The sequence below is a fragment of the Notothenia coriiceps genome, unplaced genomic scaffold (assembly GCF_000735185.1).
Source record: "Notothenia coriiceps isolate Sejong01 unplaced genomic scaffold, NC01 NC01_scaffold00025972, whole genome shotgun sequence".
Lineage (NCBI taxonomy): Eukaryota > Metazoa > Chordata > Actinopteri > Perciformes > Nototheniidae > Notothenia > Notothenia coriiceps.
Genome location: NW_011358673.1, coordinates 194,973 through 222,452, shown reverse-complemented (window position 1 = coordinate 222,452; position 27,480 = coordinate 194,973). Strand labels below are relative to the sequence as shown.

At 40.5% G+C, this 27,480-nt stretch overlaps 1 protein-coding gene across 2 annotated transcripts in view; it reads right to left on the bottom strand.

Moving 5' to 3' along the window:
* Positions 1-24,619, bottom strand: part of ldlrap1b (low density lipoprotein receptor adaptor protein 1b) — a 38,638-nt gene extending 14,019 nt beyond the window's left edge. Inside the window, exons 1-3 of one of the 2 annotated variants that reach the window (XM_010783888.1) lie at positions 24,314-24,619; positions 8,942-9,084; positions 7,875-7,987 (exon numbers count right to left, since the gene is read on the bottom strand). In XM_010783888.1, coding sequence (XP_010782190.1) covers positions 7,875-7,987; positions 8,942-9,084; positions 24,314-24,398 — 341 coding nt within the window. In that variant the 5' untranslated portion in view covers positions 24,399-24,619. The remainder of the gene's footprint in view (positions 1-7,874; positions 7,988-8,941; positions 9,085-24,313) is intronic. The other variant, XM_010783887.1, reaches the window with a different exon arrangement.
* Between the last annotated feature and the right edge of the window lie 2,861 nt (positions 24,620-27,480).

Genomic DNA, 27,480 nt, shown 5'->3' with positions numbered 1-27,480 from the left:
GTTCGACGGCACTACGTCGGTCAGTCCTAGGAGAGATACCTCGTGGACATCTTCCAGTCCTATGAGAGATACCCGTGGACAATCTTCCAGTCCTAGGAGGAGATACCTCGTGGGACATCTTTCCGTAGGAGAATACCACGTGGACATCTTCCAGCCAGGAGAAATCGTAAGGCTCTACAGAGGGTGGTGAAAACTGCACAGCACATCACCAGGACAGAGCTGCCATCCATGGAGGACCTCTACTCCCAGAGGCTCAGGAAGAAATCCCTCTGCATTATCAAAGACCCCCATCACCCCAGCCACAAACTGTTCTGTCTGCTGCCGTCTGGCAGGCGCTACCGCAGCATCAGGACTAAAACCGCCAGACTCAGGGACAGTTTCATCCCACAGGCCATAAGACTATTAAACACCTGAGCTTACCCTATTTTTATTTTTATTTGTTTTTTGGACTATTTTATTTTAATAAAAATGTATGTCTTGTAATTGCACTGTGGAGGAACCTGTGACCTAAGTCTTTAATTCATTGCATAACGACACCGTAGTTGCGTATAGGACATGACAATAATTATTTGAATCTTGAATTTAATAAAAGTCAGCAGCAAAAAGTTAGCAGCCAACTGAATGGGAAAATATTCCCAGATATAGGTCGCAATAAAACTGAACACAGATTCAGTATTTTGAGACATAGACTATAGTTATAACTTGTGTTTAACACAAGATAACCTAAAGCTTAAAGCTTTTTAATGGCTCAATTATTATTGGTTGGATACACATTTTATGAAAGTCGGTGGGCCATCTGCTTTAATATTCCTTGTTATAACTCAAGTCTACACTACTTAAAAACAGTTTTTAAGAAATGTTTTACTTTGAAAGACAAATCACTTCCGGTGAGCTTTGAGGGTGTCACTACCATAGTGATCACTACGCGTTTCGACGGCTCCGGAAGATTACTCGAACAAAGCCAGGTGCTCGAAGCGGTAACCTGACAGTTTACAGAATGGGCAGTATGAATCGAATCGTGAATTGGTGCCTCCTTTTATGTAAGTATTGATTTTTCTAATTGTTATTTGAAATCGAAACCTGTTAACTGCAGAGCGAGGAGTTTATTGTTTATAGTTGTTCTGCTTAGGCTACTCAGAAGTTATAATAATAAACAGACTCATTATAATATTGCGTCACTGTTATTTACTCATCTGTACAAGCTTACTCAGCTTTTTAGCTTATTGTAGAAAATGGGAAATCATTGTTGTAGAATAATGCATGACGTAGGGCTATAACGTCGCGCGACATTGTTTGGGTTATAGATGAGTAATGCTTAACCGGTAAGAACAGGTTTGAGGGGGTCAAATTATTAACTATGTACCATTAAAAACATGTTCTATATGTTTAGCCTTTTTATAGTATATTCACATTAGGGCATTTTCTCTACTATTGAACTTCGCTGGTGTGCCTGAAGCATGTCTGGAAGATTCCCCTATCGGGAGGGGATTTTGTTTTCTGATGAAACCGACAAGGAGGAGGGAATGGCCGGGGGGAATACCTATACTGTACTGGAGTAGAGTCTGCACCATAGGTCTGAACACAGATTAAATGGATACATGAACGCTACACCATGTGATAGAAATGGAGTTTTAACTTTGCACGTTTAATCCTTAAAACTCCGTGTGTGTATTTCAGAATGGAAGTCAGGTATTATTTTAAAGTAAAGGAATGATATTTGGGGCAGCACAACCACAAAGGGCTCAGTGATGTTTAGATCTACTTTCTCAAAAGTTAAACAAGATCATTTGAGGAGCTTTACAAGGAATCAGACTTCAATTTTGTGCATGCGTGCATTGTCACTTTCATAGTTATTCAGGGGTCCTTTATTTTATTGATTTACTTGCACTATTATCTGTTTTATTGTGTTGCACTGTTTGAGGAGCATGTGACCTAAGATTTCCATTGTCATAACTACACTGTAGCTATGTACAAATGACAATAAAGCCTTGAATCTTTATCAATTTATCAATTTCTATCTAGTATTGATGCTTATAAATCTTTGAAACTAAATCTTGCTTCTGCTGTTATGTTTCTCTATTTTCTCCCAGCTTTCTTTATACAAGGGTGCAGTGCACAGGACATTACCTGCATTGTGGTCCAGGATGGAGACCTCACAAAGTACAGCATCTCAGAAGGCCATCGTGTCTCTGAGGCAGAGAAATTTGCCTACTCCTGGGCCAATGCCAGTGTAAGTTAGACAAAGCAGCATCGTCTAGCTCAGCGTTTCACTTCTCTGACCAACGAGATTTTTGTCCGTGGGAAAATCCCCAGTTTAACAACATCAGATAACTGCTTAAAATTTTAAAATAATACTCATTTGTTATAATATCACACACGAAAATATTAACGCTTGTATGGATGAATACAGTTGTATCCTCACTTGATCAGACATGTACGTAAGGTTGTTTTACTGTTTGTGTTATGAACAGTTTTTTTACTTTTTAGGACCATGTGATGGCGAATCAACAGGACAAAAATCCTGAGCTTGTGGCGAACAACAGCGTCAACGATTTCACAACCCACAGATGCTTTGAAGTGGTGCTCTTCAAACGTACATCCAATGAGGTATTGCACTTTTACCTTTTAAACTTCACGTTGATAATGGCATTATAGATTTGCCATTTAAACAGATAATCATTTGAAAATGTCTCCCCTCTACTAAAGTAATCTCACGGTATTGTCCCTTTGCTTCCTCTCTATAGGGGAATGCTTTCACAGCTGACTGTACAAGTGAGTACCATTTCCTTCACTTTACTAAGTGTGCAAAGTTCTTGCGGTCTTCTTTGTGTCCGATTTTCCTCCATTTGTATTTTTAATATAATTGTTGAATGTTGTCCTTTATTTTGTGAAATGTGTTTCCAATGTTCTGATTTCTTCTTTTTACAGCCAACTGTACTCGGAGTGCTCCCAGACAGTCTGAGGGACACAACGGTAAGGATGATTTAAACAACATAACTGATGTTAGGTAATCTTTGCCATCAATGCGGTCGATATCACAGGGTTACATCATGTGTGTACTTCCTTTTAGACGGCATGAATGAAACAAAGACTTTTGTTTCATTCACAAGTTCACAACTAATAGAGAGCAAGTATTTGTATACAAATATCTCCGGGCTGCCATATGTATATAGGTAATATACAGTAACTGTATATTTAAAATAAATATTGACAATTCCCATTCCAGTATGCACAAATTGTATAGTTGAAAGCAACAAAAAAAGGCATGTTTTTGTGATACATTACATTTGAATACATGTAATAAATAGTAATCTATTGGTATATTAACTGATTCTCTTCTCTTGACAGTGGCGGTTCCTGTTGTCAGTGCTGTTGTTATCCTGCTGCTGGCCGTGCTCTGTGTCTTCCTGTTCTACAAATTCAAGAAGAAAGTTTCCAGGTTTGTTTTTAAACAAATCAGTTTGAATGAAATACCATGCATTTCTCTCATCTTGCAAGTTTTTCAGTGTGCTCTATTTTCATATCTATGCATCTGTCTTCCACTCAGATGGATTTACACTCGTGTGAAGATGCAGAGGGACCATGACGAGGAGGTGGGGATTACGTACATCCCCCCTGTACTGCCATCTTAAGAATCTTTTTAACAAATATACTGTATCATGCAGCATTATTTACTGTTGATGCTTAGAACTTTATTCCTGCTTTCAAAAGTGTTTCCCTTTACATTTTTTGTAGCAGTTGGCGTGTTGCTGTATTCCTGCTGCACTACTCTAAAACCGTTTGTTGTGCCCGTCTTTTAAAGAATGCATTCCCTTTTAAATCCATATTTCAGCTAAATCAGTGTTAATAGTACACGGGATTGGATTTGTAGCCGTAACGTCTATTAGCATAGCTGATCCGTTTTTAATATTGTCCCAACAACCATAATGCTCTACATCAACATTCCACTGCAAGAAAAAGTTGCAGGGAGATATTTTTAATATATATCTTTATGCTTTTTTATATTACATATGGCTGCACACTTTACAAATGGTCTTTTAATTAATCAGTTGAGGACAAACGGTTGTATCACTTATACGCTTCATCACAAATGATTCATTTGTCAAACTATCACTGCCTCACTAGTTTCATCATATTTGATGAGATCAGATTTGTATTTGCCAAAGCAGCTGAATAAGCTCAACGTTACTTAAACAGTGATGATATTTGCACAGCCATTAGGTTAGCTATCCTTTTTGGTGCACAGATATATAGTTAGTGAGGCTGTGGAAGCAGACAGAAAGCAAGTAGGACCAAAGCCCAGTAGCCATGCAGTAACCCCCCCAGGTCCAGTCAGGACCCCGAATTGGTGTTAACGTGACCCTAAGCTGTGGAAGTGCGGAGACTCGTAATGCAGCACCAATGTGTGCCCTTTCAGTGTCCTGTCATCCCTAAGTCATTTCCTGCACATATAAAAACTGATATATATATATATATATATAAAATATTTCTAATATATATTCCTAGGTATGTTTATACTGTTGGATATTATAGTAAATAAATAATGTTAGCATATCTATATCTGTATTAGATATTGGGTATTATTTTATACTTTATACTAGACAAAATGTATGTATATTTTACATATTATAATATATTTTAAATACACTGCAGGGTTTGAATGCAATAATGTGTGCAAAGTAATTATATCCGATACAATTGATTTGAAGGATATAGTGGTTATGTCCTGTCATTGTATGTCTTTGATCCTTGTGTTATTATACCAAATGATTTACTAATTTGTTTAATATTCATTCATGTAATCACAATCCATTCTCTATTAAAGCCACCTTTGATTAAAAAAACTTTTTGTTTTTATTATCGTCGTAAAGTGTAGGCGAGTGTGTGTATTTATAGTAACAGGGTGTGTTCTAATCTGGTGAGGTGCCCCAACCAATCAGATGGTCTATTCCTATGGTGTGAGGAGTTTTAATAGGAGGTGGTGATGAAAGTTTTCCGATATCTGTCATAGGAAAACCCCATAACAGCTGAACTAATTGTCCTAGCTACTCTCACTACTCAGCCTACTTTCTCTCTATCTAGGCATTTGAAGATTAAACTCAGCTGTAAAAACTTTATCTCACACGAGATTACTGCTAAACACTTAACTAAGAGGGTTGAGAGCTTGTAAATGTTACTTTATATTGAGTGAGAACTTAAAGAGGTTTTTTTCTTTAAGTACTTTATATGAAATAGTCTACAGTACATGTGTCTCAGCAACACATACTTGTTAGTGTGGAACCTATACACAGTTATTTATTATTTAACGCACTTCTGATTCACTCATGAACTTTCATGACGCAAGGTGATTTGGTGAGGTGTGCCAACATTCACATGGTGTGACCTACTGTATGTGTAAGCAATGTAGGCTAGCTGTTTGTTATGATGTAAGTGAGTAGACAGACTTTTTAATGCTTTTTTATCTAAATGAAATCGGCTTTTGTTGTGTTTTGGTCATAAATAGCAGGGGTATACGTTACGTATACACTTTTGAATAACAGTTATGTCTCATGATCCACCGACCAAACAAAAAGGGTGTGGCCTTCTGGGAAATAGTCTCACTTTAAAAGAAATCGTCATGTGAGGTTACCCTTCCAGGCTGCAAACAAAAATGCTTTAGCAATGCTGGAATTCCCCTTTTATGTATGGTACACTCATGCATCTGACCATTCATCTGAAACTATAGTAGATTGGACTTTCAAACGTTTTCCTGCCCCTGTATCCCACCACAAGGTATCTTTGTCTGTGAGTGGTCGTGTGTTAAGGACAACGTACAGCAAGACATTTGGAAATGTTGAGGTGTTTTTCTGGTTAACAAGTGTTAAAATGAGCCACTTTCAAGGTTCAGTAATTGTTCAAATGTTTATGGTTTGAATCCTTGCTGTGAATAGAGCCACACACTGGAAAAAAAATGCTGCTCCAAAAATAAGTTAAACACTATTGAAAACGATAGTTACGTATGTAACTACGGTTCTATGAATACTGGATGACCGCCAGAGGCGGTGCTTTAGCACTGGATATCTTCCGTCTCGCGCANTGTGTGTGTGTGTGTGTGTGTGTGTGTGTGTGTGTGTGTGTGTGTGTGTGTGTGTGTGTGTGTGTGTGTGTGTGTGTGTGTGTGTGTGTGTGTGTGTGTGTGAACACACACACACACACACACACACACACACACACACACACACACACACACACACACACACACACACACACACACACACACACACACACACACACACACACACACACACACACTAAAATGACAGTGCTCAGATTGGGCCCCTGTTGAAAGGTACATGAAACGACTCACGCAGACACAGGTGATTGTTTTTGTCCCGGGGTAGGAGGTTGTCAAGAGTTTTTTCTGTCGTGTTTAGGAGAGATATCATTCTTGCTTGTCAGTCCCAGGTGCAGAGTAGGGATTTTAAATGACACTGAGATGCTCCACAAATAGCTTTCCTCCATCGTTTAATCATCATGCTGTATACCAAAGTGACCGGTGCACGGGCCAAATGGGGAGGAAGGCCCAAAACGATGGAGGAAGGCTATAATGAATGTGTGCCATCTGTCCTTCCTCTCCCCTTGGAGCATTAGCACTGTGCTCAAACTTCACAGCGGGATAGTCTCACACTCGGTTAACTAATGGCTAAGGGATAAGAGGCGTGGATATAATAAACAAATAAAAGCAAAGGAGGAAAAGTTTGGGCGGTTTAAGAACCGTAGCTGCAGGCTGCACAATGGAGATTTACGGGCTAATGTTTGGGAGGGAGGGCGACGGGGAAATTAGGTGTCTAGGCAAATCCATTACTTTTATTGGTCGTCTGTCTTATGAGCAGATGTCCATGGGAGGAACGATCCAATGGGGTGCGAGATACAACCAGATGCTTTACGTCTCCACACCATCCTGAGGTCACAGCTGGACTCACCTTGCGCAGTCGGCCTTCTAATTGCTGCAGTATTTACCTCATGTTCTACAAATGGCAGAATATATCATAGAGTATTAGCAGTTTACTGGCCAAGCATCACAAAGGAGTGGGGTTGTATGCTTTGTTTTTTTTTGCACACAAATAAAGAGAAGCTTGTGGCAATAAATTCAAAGGTTGAGGTTGTCGGGTTAGGGTTGGCCCACCGATGTACAGGAAGAAAATCCTGTATGAGAAGTGAGCTCCAAATGATCATTCTTAACGGCCAGGAACAGTTCTTCCATGACAGGGGATTTAAAATTAAGCAGGTGGGAGAAATGTAACTGTTGCATAAATCAGAAGGTGACAAAGAAAAGCCTGAAAGATGAAGTAGAAATAAAATCTAACTTTAGGATGACTTAAGAAAAGAATAGAGATTTGTCCTCAATCTGCCAGAATTTAGGAGAAATTATTCAACATAAGCCTTTTGCGTGTAAAAATGATTTAAAGTCCAACATCTCCTGGATCAATGTAGAATTTTAGAAAAGTTATTCAAACTTGGATTGTAAGCTTGAGGCCAATAGAGGTTAGGCAGCTTTAAGCGTGCAAGCTGCAGCAGGCAAGTGAGATCTGTTGACATTTACTAGGGAGAATTGGTGTTTGTCTCAAAGTCAGACATACAGCTGATGGCATGCTCCCGAGGGAGGATAGATTGATGAGACATACTGCTGTCTTTACACACACACACATAACACTACCTTGGAATACCATACCTGCTCTTAAACGTGCATCCACCCCGTGATGGATGAGAACAAATAACAACTTTAGTTTTAATTTAGCTGATACGGACAAGCTAAAGTATTTCAGACCTGGGACCAGCAGGCTGAGTCAGGGACACAGGGTGTGTTAGGAAGAGTGTAGTTGAGGAGCACTGACCTGTATATGGAGATATTTTCTATCATCTGGTTGGAGGCACTGTCGTAAAGGATGATTCCTCTTGGGGAGACCGTTAATGTGACTTTCTGGAGTTTTTTCCCACTTGCTTTGGCCTGGAGGAAAGGGAAAAGGAAAGTCAATCCAGTGAAAAGTTTAAAAAAATGAAAACAAATATTTATTTGTTTTGACAGTACTTTCTGCTTTATGTAGACAAGAGATTTCTAACATTTCTCTCTGTAAAAACCTTTGAATCTATTATGGCAACAAACGGAAACAAGCATTTTCAGGGTGGCTTTGCGAAATGTTCAGATTTCTATTCCAGAAATGTATGCAAATAAGTACCTGTTTATTGAAGAGAAAGCCACATTTGCATGTTTAATCAAATATCTCTGAAAACATGAATAAAAATGTACCTTATTTTTATGTCCCCTCTTAACAACCCTACAAACACCTCCTCAGAAATTAAGTGTGTGCGAGTGAGGGATATCCAGAGTGAATTACTTCCTTTTGGCCTGACAAAATATTTCTTTAAGCCAAGTGCACTAGAGGACCTATTACAGGAAATTGATAACTTAAAAATATCCCATTCGGCAGAATAACATCATTTTTTCAGAGGCATACAAGGGCGGCCAACAGATTAGGCCCAATCAGGGCCCACGCCTCCCTCCCCATACATCACCGTGTCCCACCACTCTGCTCCCGCTAACTTCATTATCCAGTGAGCTGCCAGATCCAATAACATTAAGCCCTTTCTACCATGATAAAGCAGGCTGAGCCATATACTGAGCAACAGTGTCCAAACTAATCACATCCTCTTCTAAATGTCATCGGGGCCACGGGGGAGGAGAGCAGGGAGCCAAACAGTCACTTTTCACAGAGGTGTCATCCAGGTCAGAAGCAGGAGGAAGCTACTGGGCGAGTATGATTTTCAAGTTGTGCAGGCGGGGAGGTGGGAACAAAGTGGAGAGTTGGAGAGAAACACATTTTGTGAATAGGCAGTGTTGTGTGTGTGTGTGTGTGTGTGCGTGCGTGCGTGCGTGCGTGCGTGCGTGCGTGTCATCTCTCACCGTGGCCACTATCCTCTTGACAGCGGCCGCAGACAGCTCCTCTCCTTTGGGCTGCTCAACCATTGTGACCCCCAGGTACTTGAGCTGGAACACCATCCCCTCCAGAAGGGTCTCCCTGGTGTCCGTCCAGTTCTCTGGAAGCTCTGCAGAGGAGACATAAGAGACATACATCAGTGACTCAGTGCTCATCAGCAACCCGGCTGTTTCTACTGTAAGGCAGGCTGAGAGAGATTCTGTGAGACAACATGTCAGTACAGAACAGCAGTCACTCTAGGGACGACACTGAATTAACATTTCATGTCACCTTTATCCCCGCACAAATGATTGCTATTCAGAATATTAACCCAATAGTACTCTTAAAATGGAATCACTTTACCGCCTTGCATTTTGTTAAGAAACGGGTAATTTTATTGCATCACAGAAAGGACATACATCTATTCGGGTTGAAAAACAATTAAACAATTATTATTATGTATTTATTTCAAAAAGTAACATGCATACAATTACATTAATCTCAGAAAAGAGAAGAGATGAATTATGCCAGATTTTTGCTAACAGCTCATTTCCATCAGCAGTCTTTAGGGTCCAATCTCAAATAATGATTTGTATTTATTTATTTTTATTATAAAAACAGGGCCTTTCTTTTGGTGACTTTTTATAATAAAGATAAATTATGAATAAATAAATGAAAATGAATTAAAAAAAGACCCCCTCACATTAATACATGATAAATAAATAGAAAAGAAGAATAGGACATTTTGTCTGTTGTTTCTAAACATGTATTCCTGTTTTGTTAGTATGGGGTATATCTTTCACTTTTCTACCAAGATAGTGAGTGTTTTTCATCCAATATTCACTTTAATATCCTACTCTTCCCCCCCCCCATCCCTAATTGCCTCATCTAAACACCCAGCTGATGACTTTAAAACTTTTTTAAAAAAGGTGTCAAACAAAGGTTCAAGAGATTAAACTGGTCCCTGTTAACTGTTTGCCAACACTCATTTACAATCCTGCCAATTATGTCCGACGAAGTTATTGGTAAATGTATCTCCTCCAGTGTTCGATATGATGACACTTAACTAGATTGGATACAACAGCAGCCAAATCATATCCTCATTATGGGTGCGTGTAAATGAGCTCTTGCTTTTTGCTATTCCTCTAGACAAAAGCAAGAGCTCCTATGTAATGGATATTGGCTGAACAAATGAGAAATATGTGAGCATACTGTTTTAATGGTCATCTATTTGGCCAGCTAAATTGCTTTTGTGCCAGGCTGAACAGCATGGTCAACTCTTTCTCTCCACAAATATTACTGATGATGTACTTCTTTGTATGTTGGTCCACGATGTAAAAAGTTTCACCGTTTTGAGCTAGGTGTCAAATACAGGTTCAAGAGATAAAACGGGTCCCTCTTGAATTGTTGTACTCATTTACAATCCTGCCAACTGCTGCCGGTGAAGTCATTCATAAAAGATATCTCCTCCGGCGAACGAGACAGTGAAGCTTATTCAGGACTCAATATTGTACATTTTGTCTGTAGCATGAAACTCTGAGGCTGTGGTTTGGATTTCTTTTATCGGAGGAAGACTGTGAGCTGCTTGAGGCGATGCTCTTCTCTCCATATAATATCAATAATCTGAAGAAAGCCTGGGGCGCCTGCTGGTCCTAGGACTACTCCACAACGATGGAGCAGTGAAAGGGAATAGAGGAACTTGTGAGAACTGACCTGCATTTACCTTTACATCAAATCAATAAGACCAAGATGTTCAGCAGCTTTCAAACTGACCAAAGAGTTAGAATCTCCTTAATGTTAATAAGAGGTTAATGGAGGTGCCACTATGAGGTGTGATAGTGAGTTGGGGCACAATGTCATGCCCTTCACCCCTGGGTGGGCTTAGTGTGACCCTGTATCTTCAGGGTGATCTAAATAGATCCCTGTGGTTTCACACTGTGTTTTTGTTTGAGTGAAAGCAGTTATTTGGCGTTAAAGAGTTCTGCTCAAGTGCAATATAACTCTTTAGAGAACGGAGAGAGATTGAGTATTCACGTCGGTTATACATTTGAGCCTATACCAGAGACTCTTCAAAATATAGACAGAAGTGCTAGTAAACGTTTTTTAGGAAGAAATGCCAAAAATGCACTTATCCAAACTTTGAGTATTACATTATGGTAAACTGAGCAGTTGGGTTTTTTGACAGACTAAAGAAGACATTTAAATCAATATGGGCACTTAGAAAATTGTGATTGACATTTGTGTCTACAATTGATATGCAATTGGATTAATCTGCTTATGCTCAAATAAAGGTTTCAGTATTTGTTCCCATTATAGCTCGAGTATTACTTCTTCTGCCAAGGAAGCTATGTTTTGAGTCCTGTTCACTGGTTTGTTTGTCTGTCAGCAAAATCCTATGAATACATACTAGCTTGATTTTATGACACTGAGCAGATACAGTACACATTTTTGTTTTACTTTTAGAAACTAGGCAAGATCTGCGTTCTACAAAAGGCCTTGTAGTAATCTTTTGGGAAACAATAGAAGACGTGTGCTACTAATTTCTCATCTGCAAAATGTCCAGTACCCGGGCAAGTAAAATAACTACTTTTAAAGTGATATAAATCCTTTTTTTACTTTGTGAACCCCATCACTTGGCCTAAGAACCCCAATTATATAGGGAATCGCTTGGAACCTGTGGCAGAGGCCAACATATTATATTCCCTTTTACAACGTTCAAACCAAGCCAACTCTGAGTGGTTATGGTTATAATTCTCTAAATGCAGCTCCAACCAAACCCATCCTTAAGTAATGGGTGTGTCTGAAATGAACACCCACTTCAAGGTCTTTGGGCTCATAAGAGTGGGTAAAACACCAGGCTGTAGTCCTGTGGTTGCATTAGTGCCTGTATAAGTATCACCCTAACTGTAATATGACCTCAGGCGAGGAATCATTAGCTCCTATTCACAGACTAAATCAAGTAACCAAGTGGTCCAAGTAGACTAATGAGTGTCCATTACGAGGTGTGGCCACTTAAGACATTAGCAGACACAAATAAGATGGGGATAATACAGGCTCATCCTCAGCTAGCATGACATTATAACCGTTAGTGCTAGCTCCTGTTATTTCAATCAACAGTGAACTTGAGTCCAGATATTTTCAGCGTTTACCAAAGGCAACATTGCTGACAGGTCTGCTTCACTGAATTTTAAGAATCTGTCAGAAGTGCTTTGAAAATACTCAGAATGATTCAAGGTTTAGGCGAGATGTCATTCGCATAAAAGACTCAGCCGCCGCTGCAGGCCTGTGCTGGTCCGGCAGAGATTTCGGAAGCAAGCCTATACTTCGACTGCCCATACTAATGCGTGCAGGAGGCAAGTCTCTAGGGATGACCAGCCGTTCACACTGACTGCAGTCTTAGAATCCCCCATCCCATGAGACACTGAGGAAGCTATCGTATAAGATTAGACAACGTCTGCAACTGCAGTTTATCTCCATTATAAAAAATGTGCTATTCTTTTTTGGATAAAACATTAGAATGTTCCATGAAATGTCAGAAACGTGTTGCATCTCAGTGTTTCTATCAGTCAAAGTTGGTGTCTTTAAATGTGTTTGGTCCAATATCCAAAGATATTCTCTTTGACTAGGATAAATAAAACTGCAAAATAAGAATTAGAAATCCTTTCCTAGTCCCACAGCATGAAATGTACAATGTTACTGCAAAGAAACAGTGCAGACAAAAAGGCCAAAATAAGATTAGTACAGTAACATATTACGCAGGAAACTCCCGTAGAAAATGTGAAGGATTAATCAATAAATGGCATGATGTATCACACATTGATTGACTAAACGTTTGGTTGACAAATTGTCGCAAATCTATTGGCAGCTAAAGAGAGATCTTCAGCCTGCCTGAATCACATGAGTAGATGAATATTCGGCACAAATAATAAGTGAGCAATGAAACAACGACTTGGCTGTTCAAATGAGCAACTCGTAAACCAGAGCTATTTTTAGACCGGTGCATATACCCAGAGTGCTGTTTTCTATATGATATAATAATCCATTTTGGTCACATTTGCATTTACACAACCAACCCCCCACCCACTACCAACACCACCAGCAGTACCAGCCCCCACCCTGGCCGCTCTCTGCAGCTGCGGTGCTGATTAGAGCAAACTTCAAAGGCTACTGGAGCTACGGCTGGTCAGTGAGCGCTGCTCACATGGGCGACACCGCCTGTAAATAAGCCAGAGAGCCGGCAAGGGAGCACTAATGTTCGCTGAGTGGGGAGGGGCATGGGGAGGCAGGTGTAGGGCAGCAACTGCATCAGTGGGTGGAAGACGTGTGAGGGTTTGTTCAGCCAATTATCTTCAAAGGGAAGCGTTGATAATGAACTTGTTCAGGTTCCTGCTCAGCAAGTCCTCACAGGGCCAGGTGTCCAGCTCACCACCTCTAAACGCACCAACCACTACTAAACATTTGAACCACACTCCATCAGAGATGGAATGTAGAACAAGGGAAATAAGTGCTATGGACAAAGACTCAGGAACACATCAAATATGTGCACGTTGACTGCCAAATGATGGGGGATTAAATATACCACTTGGATTAAGTCCCAGTTACATCGAAGCCCCTTAAATAGAACTGTGACAATCGCCTTTACTCATTGTTTGATCAAAACCTACCCTCAAACACACTTCATTTAAAAGTTTCACCTTAACTTTGACTAAATGCAGAATGAGTTGTAACACTTTGTTCTCAGCAGAGAGAAACCCACTTCAAAGATCACATCCATCATCATCAAGAGAAGGGTCTTATCTTGGCAAACATGTTTACTGAAGTATCAATGTCATGGTAGTGTTTTTCATAGATAAGATATAATAACTTTTTTAAGACAAATGTTAGTGTCAATGTCCACAAATAATGTTTTCTCCGAATTTGTCTGAAGGTCAAGTCATGCTTTGTTTTTTTTAAAGCACCACCAAACTTTAGCACAAAAGGAGAATGGGGAAATTCTTACATGACAGAATGAGAAGTTGTGTTTCATGTTAAGGACTAACCATATATTTCCAAAGAAAGAAGAAGTTATCTGACCTCGTCTAATTGTACATATATCTTAAGGCTAGTTAGTTCTTGACATGATAAAAGTTGAAGTAGCAGTTTGCTCATAACCTTTAAAAAAACAAACATTTGACAACACTCTCCGAAGTGCTGTCAGCCTGTAATCACACAGCCAATGTGAAGTCCACTCTTCCAGTCAGATGGAAACCTGCTTCCATCCCCTCCGTCTCCTCCTGCTTCAGACAAGTCTCAACACTTCACCAGACAAGAGAAGATGTCGCAAAGAAAAACACATGCAGCACCTGCAGTTCACCTCATCTGAACTTTAGTGCAAGTCTACAAACCTGTAACATCTCTCTTTAAAACTGAGCACGGTGTAAAAAGCAGACAGGTTTAATGGTTTAATGACATACACCAACATCAGACCTCTAGTACAAATGTTCCTGTAAATAAGTGTTAAGAGTTCAAAAAAGGATTATTCAAAGTAGGGCTGCTCGATTATGGCAAAAATCATAATCTCGATTATTAAAAACGATTATCCATTTACTTTGAAAAAATCCATTTATTGAAAGAAAATGTAACAGTATGTTTTTAACCTGAACTTTAAGTATAATTCAACTGAAAGAAAAAAAAAATGTAAAAAGAAAAAATCGTTTTATTTCGATTACGTTGTTTTCGTAATCGTTGCAAGCCAAAATACGATTAATTGAGCAGCCCTAATTCAAAGTGAATGTCACGTAGAATTTAGAATACGTGAGAATATCACAAAACCCACTTTTCAAGTTCTAAGAAACTGTGCTTTTAAACTTTATGACCACTTCAAGGAAAATGGGAGTGCACACATATTAAAAATCAAACGTATAAAAAACGAAAAGATTGATTCAAGCCTGCGCCATATCATCCAATCTTTTCCCATACGTGTTTTGCTACATCTGCTTTGACTAACAACAGTTGCCAGAATTCCGTCAGGTTATTGAAGCTGTGGGGTTCAATGAACCTGAGATCGGAAATCCAGACAGATCGTCCATCTGTTGAGGCCAAAATGGGTTCATCAGACTCCTCTGGTGGTTACACAAGACTGTTGGAAGAAAAACGCTCTAGAAAAAGGTCTTGGCCTCTTCTTTAAGATCCAATCATTCGAGCACGAGCCGGGGCTTTTCATTCAGTTTGAATTAAGCTAAAACTACAGAGGCAGTCGGGCCCTTTCGACACAGCAAGAGATCTGGAGAGGCAAACCAGCACAGAGGTTTTTGGAATTATAATCAAAGGGATTTGAGTGCTGAGCCTGTGTGCCATTGGATCATGAGAAGGAGAGGTGGTGGGGATGGGTGTTATGGTCAAAACCAACACGGAGGAAATGAAGCCGGAGGTTTGGGAAAGGGAGGGTCAAAGAGGATCACTAGATATCGCTCTCTCTGTCAACAGCATCCCACAGTGACAGTAATGAGAAAAGAAGATCTGCCTCAGCCTAAAGACGTCCAGAGGACAGACGGACAGCCGGACGCACAGAGACAAAACGAATGAAGGCAGAGAGACATTCATTACTGAAGAACAAGCAGATAAAAGAAAAAGAGGAACATCAGGAATATGCAAATGAATGCAGTGAGTCAACTTGCCGATCATAAATTCACATTGTACACCCAACAAATGTAATGTTCATTTAGAGAGAAGCAACACTTTAATCACTGTGGAAACAGCAGGAACGCTCCCCTATGCCGAGTGCCGGCTACACGATGTAGTTAAGTTAAGGGGCTGGCAGAGAGGGAGATGCACGAGCAGCGATACTCACATTCAAACACAAATCATCACAGAGCCATCCTGACAACTTCAGTCTTTTTATCACCATCTCACTTGCTTCATAAGTAGTGTTTCACTGCTTGGAAATTGATGGAAATTAAGGCTCCAGCATAATGGAAAAAGTTACTTTCTTTGATATGTCAAAACTAAGGGGATTTTCCACCAGATGACGAAGTACTTGTTTTTGGTCAACATCATTCTTTCACTAGACAACATATTTCTCTTCAACTGATGTTGCCTTGATTTTTTTCAACAAAATGTCAGTGTTTTGCCATCTCCTTCAAGCTCATTTTGGCCTGGATGAAGACTGTAAAACACAAGCAACAAACGTTATGTATCCACAAGTAAATAATGTGGCATCAGAGAAACTTATCTTGTATTCTTGTCATGGAAAATGGCCGTGTAAATATGCCTTTTGTATTAAGCAGCAGAGATAGTTGCCTTTGTCCGGCGATACATTGCAATGTGGATGCTGACACAGTATATTGTCCAGCCCTAAAGAAAATCTTTATCTGAATACAATCCCAAAAGTTGAGGACAGAGAAAGGTTAAAAATGCCCTCTTCATCGTTGCAGTCAGTGACACATTTCTCACCCAAAACCAAATTGGAGGCGACAGAGCTAAAAAGGTGACATGGCGCGACTGAGTCACTCCTACAGTGATTAACTTTCGCATCGCTAGGAGTTCATGTTCTAGCAGTATCTGGGAAAAACATCCTTGTTATTGACATCATTCTAAGTGATTCCAGATGATTTCAATAAAGCTGTGAGAACATGAGTAAGCCAGTTATATATTCAACGGAGTCTGTCATGAACGATTATTTGGGATTCTAGGAAAAGGGAGGGGAGACTTTTTGGCCCTCCCTTACAAACAAAGACAACTAAAGTCTTTCAGGTCAACAGTCAAAGCCTCCACTCCACAGCACCGGCAGGCTCCACGAGCCGAGCCTGCTGCATCAACAATTTCCCCTTTGTGGCGGTTTGAAAGGAGCTTGTGAGCATTGAGAGCTCTCCGCGTGGTGTTGCATTGGCATCAGTTAATGAGCAAGAGAACAGAATCCCAGCGCATTCATCTGAGCCCTCTGTGTTCCAATGTGTGTCCCAATGTGTGTCCCAATGTGTGTCCCAATGTGTGTCCCAGTGTGTGTTCCAATGTGTCTGGTAGGGCTGCACGATTTGGGGAAATAATCTAATTGCGATTTTTCTGACAGATATTGCGATTGCGATTTGCGATATTGGTTTTTAAGCGACCCAACTGAAGTTTATTGTAAAATGCGGCCATATCTCCGGCTAGGAAGGTCGTATCAACGTGCTCCCGTCTCTAGCACCCCCGCAGCCCGAGCTACGAGTGAAAGAACTAAACTTACATGAAACTTCCGTTGGGTTGCTTTAAAGTCAAGCTTCAGTTTAAGATTCACCTTGTAATAGATGTAAAACATGTGATGGAGCATTACTAACCTGACTCAGATGGTTTGTTTCACCAAACCATCTAGGAACGCTCCATGGAAGCCATTTGGAAAAGTATTTCAAAAATACTTGGCAGGTGATTGGATCAATCTGTCTATCATGGGCCACTTCTGATTGGTTAACAATGACTGGTACATATGGAGCACAGCACTTCTGATTGGTGTGGATGAATGACACACAAGAAGAACAATTTTTTTAAATCGTCGGCATTGCGATTTGATAATTGCATCATTTAAAATCGCGATTTCGATTTAAAATCGATTAATCGTTCAGCCCTAGTGTCTGGCTGCCCACCTGCATACCTGCTCCCGAATAAGATTAGTGGATACATCTCCAGCCGGGGCTCCTGTTGTTCTTACACACATTAGCAGAGGGATACAAGCACAGAAACCTGGCAAACCACAGGGTCTGGCTTTGGTTTGAGTTGTGAGTCACTATGGGATATTGGGAAAAGGTGTGGACTCTGGCTGTCTTTAGTGCGCTCCTCCCTGAGGATCAGGGTTACTATGGACACTTTGGTAACTTATCTCTAGAGCAGCTCTGTGTGCAATTCTCAAATGAAGTAAATCAGAATAGGAGGAAACCATCTGATGGAAAAGATCAGTTTTGGTGCAAAGGCAGAACAACAGCTCTTAAAAATCTTAAGAATTTACATCAGTGTTTCTCAAACTTTTTCATACCAAGGACCACTTAACCAATAAAAAAACACTCACGGACCAAAACACATCGTTTTTCTCGAACAGATTACAAAACGCCTGAAAATGATACAAACAAGTGGCAACATGTGTGATGTAGGTGTTGCCCTGGGCTATATCATGCAATCAAAAGAAACTTAAGCTCGCTCCATTGCGGAGATATTCCCACGAGAGTGCCGAAGACTTAAATGTATTTATTTATTTAAAATGTGAAATGTTACCAATATACTCACGAACCACTAGGGGGCGCTCACGGACCACCAGTGGTCCGCGGACCACACTTTGAAAAGCGCTGATTTACATCGACAGCTAGGCACTGTATTGGTATTCGGAATCGATAGAAATGAATATGGTTTTCATCATAATAAAGGAACATGTCAGCCAGTGCAAAAGGTGTGAAGGATTTATATTTGTGTCTACGGCACACATTCACAATCTTCAGAATAAATCCTGGGTTTGTTGTGTTCTTTTTCATGGAATTTGTTGACAAGAAAAATATAGATTACTACTTGTGCTAAAACAAATCACAAGCAACCTTTGTAAACAAAGGGAGTGTCAAAAAGATCAATAGCTCCAAATAACTACCATATTACTCAACTGCAACAAGCCACCAAAAGAAATGTTGCTCCTGTGTCTTCAGCTATGTAAGGCCTCAGCTGACCTATCGGCTACCTCTTCTAATCTTACAGCAACAGAACATTTGCCGATTCCAGCATTATTAGGTTCCAATCAGGACACTTTAGGCTAATTTAGGAACTGCCGACTCAGATGATGAAAGATGCCTTCAGGGATACAGAGACACAGAACTGAGCTTGTTGAGAGAGCCTTGGACAAACTCCAACTATGCGAACTAAGTAAAGTTGTTACATTTTTATTGCAAACTATCTTCTGTGATTTAGTCTAGTATAACAATGGTATGAACTGTATGTAAATGTAACGTTATGTTCTGTTGAGGCTGTGGAAGTCAGAGTACCATCTTCACGACCTCTAAAAGACGGAAAAAGGCAGAAATAGAGTATTGTTAAGAAGAGAAAGACCAAGTGTTAGTCAAAGGGAAAAAGTGTGTTTCTATACGCAGGGGGGATTGTTACTGTCTGTCCCCGGCTTGGTACAAAGACTGATCCAGTACCATTGTTACCCCCTCTTAACTCCAGCTTGTGCAGAAAGGATACAGGAAATGTCTTACATATTATCGGAACACCAGGTCAAAGCCGCTCTGCCTTACACAAACACACCAACGGCATTAGAAACAAACGACCACAGAGACATCAACTAAAGGCCAGTTGACTAAAAGGAGCAATCGATACACAGTAAGTAAGATGAAGAGTCAGTGGGGAACCGCTATGTCCAGCAGCCTGTGACCTCTTTTCTCTATGTCCTTTGGTTCTTTCATCTTCTACTCCAGCAGGCTTAAGATATTCTAATACCTCTGTTGGAGCATAATACAAAGGAAGTGTAGCTATCAGTATTTCATTAGACGACCATTACAAAACAATTCCAGTTGGGTAGAGGAAAGGATTTGCAGAGGATAAGAGTCTTATATTCATAACATTGAGACACGTGTTTTTCAGTGTTGGCTAAATCCACTCAAACATGGGAATCAAGGATAGAGAGAGGGAGGGGTAGAGAGAGAGAGAGGAGAAATGAGTGGTCATGCCAGTCAGGGATTACAGCTGATGACCAGCTGAGGCCAGAATGTACTCTCGACAAGAAGCAGGGTTATGAAACTGATCCTTAAAAGCACCTTGTGCTCAGCCACGCCAACCGCTCGATTCATATGGGCAACATACTTGCACACAATATAACTGTACTGGGAATTGTAAACTGGATAATGGTGTTCAAAAAAACTCAAATACAGACATGCCGTCAAAAAGCCACAATGACAAGTCAATGGTCCTAACTGCAATGATTATGGTGCGGAGGTGTGATCAGAGCTAATTGTGAGTCTGGTCAGGTATAAGACATACCGACACATAAAGAATCTGAGACCTGCAGTCACAGAAAAGGACCGTAATGGGACAGAATTAAACTGAAGGTAATTTGAACACAGTCTGACTGAGGTCCAGAATGAAGTCTTAGTTACAAAGTAGCAAAAGGACTGCTACACCAAAACGTCATATTTATAATGAAAATGAATAAACCATTCCGTTGACTTTGTTACTCTCTGTTAAGTCACCGATTGCCCCAAGGGCTGATGAGTTCTTGTTGAACCAGTTTGACACACAGGTTCACAGATTTGCGTTATGTCTCCCTGAGAATTAAGAGGTGTGCTTGTCAGCACTGCAAATCTCTTCTCCGCATCCTTACTTCAATATTTGCAGGGACATGTTTCAACGTTTATTTTTGGCAGCAGTTGCGGACATACAGGTGGAAGGCAGGTCCATTAAATTAAAAACAATCCCTCTTGCATTCATATGGATTTTTATAAAGGATTTGTTTGGGGTAAGTTAAGGGTAACGGGTGTGTCACGTCAGGTTTAGTAAGACAGCACTAACAGAACACAGTTTTGGTGCTCAAAAAGAGCAAGTTTGACCTGAATTACGGGCTCACTTCAGTGGGACGGGGCATCTTGACAAACAATGTTTAGTTTCATACATGTCAACTGACCAAATACCCCGAAAGACATAAATAAACCTCCACAGCTTGACTAACCAGTTCGAGAAGGGGAAGCTTTGTACTGCTGAAGGTGCCCAAGAATGACTTTTCAATGCTTCAGACTTGTAGAGAATTGCTGTTTTTCTTCTTTGTTCACCACTGATTAAGGGAAATAAATGGTTGAAAACACCCAATGACCAAAACAATAACCCCTCAAGATTCTTAATTGGGATTTGTGTGCTGTCCCCATGCTGTGAAAAGTCTCAAATGGTAGCTGCTTAGTCAACAAGATCTCCTATGAAGATTAAGAACTGAACTACCACACTGTCCATATGTCTTCGCATATGGCTGAAGGAGATTACATGAATTATTTCTTTTTCCAGGAAGGTGAAGCGGTTAGTCACTGTGCCTCCTACCCAGACTTGCCTTCTGGCTTCTCAGAATGGCAAATTCTTTCAAAGTAATCCCTCTACTGTGAAAAGTTGGGCCAATAAGAGACATTAACTTAAATAAGAAAAATAAACAATCTTTGTGGAGACTTGGTTTTCTAATTCTGCGTCTGCCACAAAATAATAGGATGTTTTTCAGAGCTATTTATGCAGTTTACACAAGATTGGAAATCATGTTTACTCTGGTATAATAGCATATGGGAATAGATGTACAATTGCTCTAATCACAGGCAGGCAACTGAATGCAATATAGCTCAGTGAATAACAGATGGAAATAGATTGGCTCACAAATTCATCATACTGCAATTTAGCTCTCAACTCAGCCTGTGCCAGTTACTGGTGTGATGATAACAGTTACTGACGCTTAAAGTATCCTAGTTTCCCTGCTGTGTCAGCTGAAACAAGAGAAAGTCAAACATCCATTTCCCCGCAGGATTAAAAATGGTCCTCTAGGAGAAACAGTGACAGAGCATGATTGCGCAGTCCTATCCACACGTGACTCACACACAGAGGCTTACAGATACAGAAGATCTAACAGGGCTATAAATCAGTAAGAGCTTTACAACTCTATAAAGGAATCCCGCAAGAAGCAATCTCCATTAGAGCCTGGCAGACCCCTTTGGGTGACTTTTTGCAGGGGCTGTAGCGCTGAATGGGGCCAGAGGGGCAGACCACACACTGTCTGTTGTAGAAGAAACAGGGGCTTACTAAAAAGGCAATTAAAGGACTACTGTGTCTGTCATTACCCATTATGGCATTTAAATGATAGCTACAGATGTATAATTTACAGCAACCCCCCAACTTATGTCGCTGCAGTGGCGCTATCTGAATAATGTACCAAATGCAAATTAGTCAACAGCTGTGGCAACTACCACCACCCGAGGACAACATTGCAGGTGTTATTATGATGAAATCAAAAATGGTATAAGATCAAACGCCCTCCTTCCCATTAGCCATCTGCCTGGGTCAACTGACAGGTATGTAGCTGCTTCAATATTGACAACCCCTCAGAAGACAGCTCCTTGACCGGGGACGTGGGAGGAAACTGTCCCTCTTCAATGCAGACAGGGATTTTCTGCCTCCCACACTTGTCAGATTAGCAAAAAATAAACCGGCATTTATGACTTAAAAAGATGGTTGATGTTACATTCCATTTCCAACCATTAAAATTGAAAGTATTTGGATGTAATGTAAGGGCAGCACAGAAGAATTTGTCAGCTCAGCAAACTGCCAAAAAGGAATCGTGTTGTTTAAAACCAGGCAGGAAATGACATCACGGACACATTCTTGCTCGTGCAGAGGCTCGAGACTGCAAAAAGGAGGAAAGGAGGGCGAAGCTAATGTCAGTCCGCTTTATACGTTGACATGCAGTGATGATTAAAGAGGCAAGTTTTATGAAAACAATGCTGGAACCTGTCACAATCCAACACTGACAGTGGGAAAAAAGGAATGCAGTGCTGATAGATGCCAAAGAAGTGAATAGGCTGCTTTGACAAAGCCATGCCTACACACAGGAGAACAAAACTGACTCATTATGGACCTGTCAAAATCTAGACCCATACAAATGCAACCAAAGCCAGAAGGCACACTAGAAGATGAATAACCACAATTTGTATTTCCTAAAAAAGTATATATAGACATATAATGTAGAAAACAGAAGCTGACATTGTAACAGAAACCGTCTGACACTTCAAGATAAAACATTATGTTGTCTTATTCGTGACTGTGCAGTTCACTGGTGCCAAATAAAATACTGTTATTATCTCAACATTTTGAACAAAAATTAGGAAGATGAACAGTTACATAAGCAGACGAAACAGGAAACTGCAATAAATAAGCAATGACGGGGGAATAAATGATATGATTGATGTTAAGTGATTGACAGGACCAGCTTATCTCTGCTATTCTGCAGCAGCAGCAGCAGAGAGAGGAGAGGAAGTGGTTATGGCCACAGATTGAAAGTGCAGCTTCATATATATATATATATATATATATATATATANGAAACACGTACTCAACAAATCTACAAAAAATAATAACATCCCAAAAAAAATTATATATATATAAAAAGTTATTATGTATATATAGTATTTTAATTTCCAAAAAAAGATAGTTGAAACTGCTATTGACATGTGCAGAAAATGACCCTATATCTAGTTATATATATATATATATATATATATATATATATATATATATATATATATTCTGTGATGTGTAGTCATGACAAAGCTCACTGAACCTGAGCTTCCAGCAGCAGAGACTGACTGGTCGTTATAGCCCACCGTCTGATGTGGAAAGGGGACCATGCTGATTGTGCATCAGACCCCCAAGAGAGAGGTGGACCAAAACAAAGCATCGATTGCACTGTCTGGCATGTGTGACATCTTGCTGCCAAGTGCTCTATTGTCTATGAAATGAAAAAGGGAGGAGGGGTGGGCATGGGAGCAGGGGACATTCCCTTTATGTGTATGCAAACATAAAAGGGTTTAGGCAGACCAGCCATGCTAGTACAGTGAGTGTGATGATACTCAGTTGAAGCCTGGCATCATATGTAAATAACAAGTAACACCTATCATGGCTTTAATGCTCATTAGACCCCTAAATCAAGCTTCGCAGTAGTTTGAACTAGACTCCCCTATAAGACCCCTGCAACCACTCCTCATACAGCCTATTTCTCACATAGTGTATCGCCTAGCAACAGTGCGTTGCTAGGATTGTACAGCCTTGCCAGGGAGAGCCAGAGAGACTCATCCGTCATCCGTCCATGGCTGTCCACTCCCGTGACTCCCCTGCTGCTTTCTCGAGGTGCACGGCGCTGTGTTGTATCTCCACGCTGAGCTGCTGAGCCTCTGTTGTAATTTTATAACCGTGTCAGTTGGCAGAGTGACGTGGCAGACAAGGGTTTCGCAAACTTCAGTGTCTGCTTCTGGTCGGAGTGGTTAAAACCCTTCAACTCAATTGACTTGTTAGATGTGCGTAGCAGCAGTTCAACTAGTTTCTGCTTCAACAGGAGTCAGTTTACGACGAGCTGCGTGTCTATACTAATAAGTGTCAAGTTCAAAAGCATAACACACATCTCAGACTTTGAATACTCGCCTTTACCCCTAGTCTAATGTTAAACTGTTCGTAGTGGTGGCGAAACACCCCTACACTGACAGCTATTATCTCCCGGACAACTGTAGCTGAGTTGTAAAGTAAACGTCGGGTGTAATGTTAGCTCCATGTCGACGCTAGCTTGATTTAGCGTCCATTTAGCCAAATGAGCACCAGTTAACGCCTTCGTGGACATGTATAAAACAACAGAGTATACTCACTTTTATGTCTCCCCGCTGCCCACGACTGTTTGGCGATACTGGGGCTCCGTATAATTGCCCTTCCAGCGGATTTCAAAGCGTCCATATCGTAATCCAAAGTGGGGCAAAGAGCCCGACGAGCGTCTGTTGTCTGTGTCGAAACACTGGGTTAAAACAGCCCTCTCCTGTACAAACTTTTTTTGAGCTGTTTTTTTCTCCCCTCCGCACGGTTCGCTTTCAGTCGATGGTAGATTATCATGTTCGTCCCCCTGGGCGGTGTTTTGTATGTAAATTAACCGGATAATGTGCGTGACGCCCGCTTGTGGAATCATGCGAGTTGTGAGTGAGGTTGCACTCAGCAGCAGCAGCAGTGTGTTGCTGCTGTTAATACTCGCTGCAGTTTGACTCCAGCCACTGTATTTTGCTTTAAAATGATTTGTATTCACACCACGGGCTGTGGTGAGACCTCATGTTTAATTCAGCCAGCCACATGGCTTCTTATTGAGCTTCAAAATGCATCGTCTATTCGGTGTCAGTAATGTCATGACCAGAAATAGATGGGACTTAAATTCAGTTGATTACCTATTCAGGTGTATACAGCAAACGCAGCAGCAACATTCATGTTATGAGTGTTTCTGTCTCAAAGTGAACCAACAACAAACATGTCCTTTCAATGTCCATTTCAAGCAAGATCCTGTGATTTTGTTACAGATGTACCTAATGATACGTTGCATCCTGTTCCCTCTACTGTGTGTAACCCTAGCCCCCATATTATGCCCTTGTGCTCTGAAAGCCCATCAAGTAAACAGCTGCAGGGGAGGAAGGCTCAGAGATCCTTTCTTGGAAAATACCCATGATATCAGTGAGTCATTGTTCAACATTGAAATCGAAGGAGTCCCTGCCGGACATCTGGAGGATAGGGGTCTCCTGATGAAAAAAAAGAGGAAGTTAGGGAGAGCTAGACAGTAAACAAAGAAATCTTATTTCCCATTTCTGAAGAGAAAACCCTACTAGCCAGCCAAGCAATCATGTCACATTGACCTCTTTTTGCGTGAGTAAAAACACATGGCCAAAGAAAAAAATTCAGTTAACTAACAACAAATCTGTTGACATTTCTACAAGATCATTATAGTCCCACTTTATGCAGTTCTAAGACTTTTCAGAGGACACAAGTAAACAAGAGATGGGCTAACCAAATTAGCAATCACAATCACAAATAGTTTTTCAATTGATGCTTGGGTCAACATCAATACTTACTATAGCCTTATATAGTAATTACTTGTATTATAATGTTGCAAAGTTTTCTTGTGTTGAGACAACTGTAAGCATGTTGTCAAGTGAAAAAAGGTTAAAGTAAGAAATTAAAAACAAATATGTGGGTGTTGGCACTGACACCTTTGTATTGTATTGTGTCTATTTATAAAACACATTTAAAATTACACAAAGCCAAATATCTATATTGAGTTTCCCTGAGCTTACATCACCTTCCACTACATGAATCAGAGAGTGGCCTTCAACACATCTTGCTGTACCGCATTTCAAGGATGTGACAAGCTCAGGTGTGCGAACAGGCTAATACTCCCCACAGGACATATTAGGCAACAACACTATCCTCAATCTGAAACTCACTTAGAAGTGACATAGTATTGACTTCTTCTGCAATAAAAATGCTTCCTAGGGAGAGAATAATCACAGCTACAGTGCAGTGCTGTAAACACAACCACCCCTCTGCACTCTGCAGGTGCATTCCTTTTCAATCACTGTTTCTTTGTTGGCGGCTATGAGCATGTTTCACTGAGAGGTTTGAGACAAAAGAGTGGTTAGTACATTTGCTAGTAACTGAAGCATGCAACACATATATTGACTTTTAAAGCAGGAACAGGGGTAGTAGTTTCATTAGGTGTGTCTGGGTAGGAAAATCAATACATTTCTGTTAGAGGAGAGAAGAGGGGTCCAACTGCACATAAAGAAGGAGAAGTGGTGAGCATTCAGCAGGGATGATTCTTCAATATCTGATTGACACACACACACACACAAGTATATCTACGCACATCTATTCACACACACACACACACTAAAAAAACCTGCAAATCATTTTTTAATCTGTTGCACGTTGTTTTTGAGAGGGTCAGGTATAAAGGCAGGGGGCGCAGAGTCGATTTCCAGCCAGAAAATTGCTCATGGACTCCATGTTTATTGAGAAGGTCAAGAGAAACACGAGCTATACATGGCATTTCTCATGTTCTTCTCTACAAACAGCTGGATTTGGTGTCGATTAGTGAATTCTAATGGCATCGCGAGTACTGCTGGACCAAATGCAGAAAAAACCTGATATAATATGTTAATTCCACATGCTCGATTCTGCTAAACAGCAACAACAAATGCCAAATTGGAACAAGGAGGGAAAATCATACTAGGAATTGTATGTAAAACAAAGGAATGGCAAACCAAGGCACCAGTTAATAAGGGGAGATGAGGAGGAGCTTTTCCCACATGTGGCACTGCACAGGTTAATCTAGCATATTTGGGGAAGCCTGGCAGGTGAAAGAATGCTGAGCAGAGGGTTTATTTCATGCATTGAATTTCACTGTCTTTTGATTCTTGATCTCAAATCCAAATGCATTCGATGAATGAATTATCAGTCCAATGAAGATGCGCAGCAACCCATATTTTGCTCCCACTTGTGGTTCCATCAGTGACTGAAATCTCGAGCCCAGACAGCGGTCAGCAGAGCAGAGAAACTCCCTGAAGGTTATTATGTCTGAATTTGAAAAGCATTCACCCTGAAGTTGCCGAATTGCTCTTGGAAGCACAATTGGTCACTATGTTTTGACCAGCCGTGATTAGTGGTTAGCATGAACAATTTATTCATACGTTCCTTTTGTCAGAGTTAAATGAGATGTTCTGGTCTTGAAAAGAAGGAATTAGTGGTTAATAACCTGATTCTGCAGAAATTATCTCTTCTAACCCACATAAACACTGCCACCTAGTGGCAGTAACACAGTAGTGCATCTAATCTACAATACCAGAAATAGCAACAGTTGGATTAACCTTTTTTTATGGCAAATTTCACATTAAGGAACCCACATCTTGGATATTGTTTTACTTTAGGTCATTCATTGGAGCTAAATCACTACAAATAAAACATTACAACAAAAACAAATTGATGGGCTGACAGAGTTCCAGAT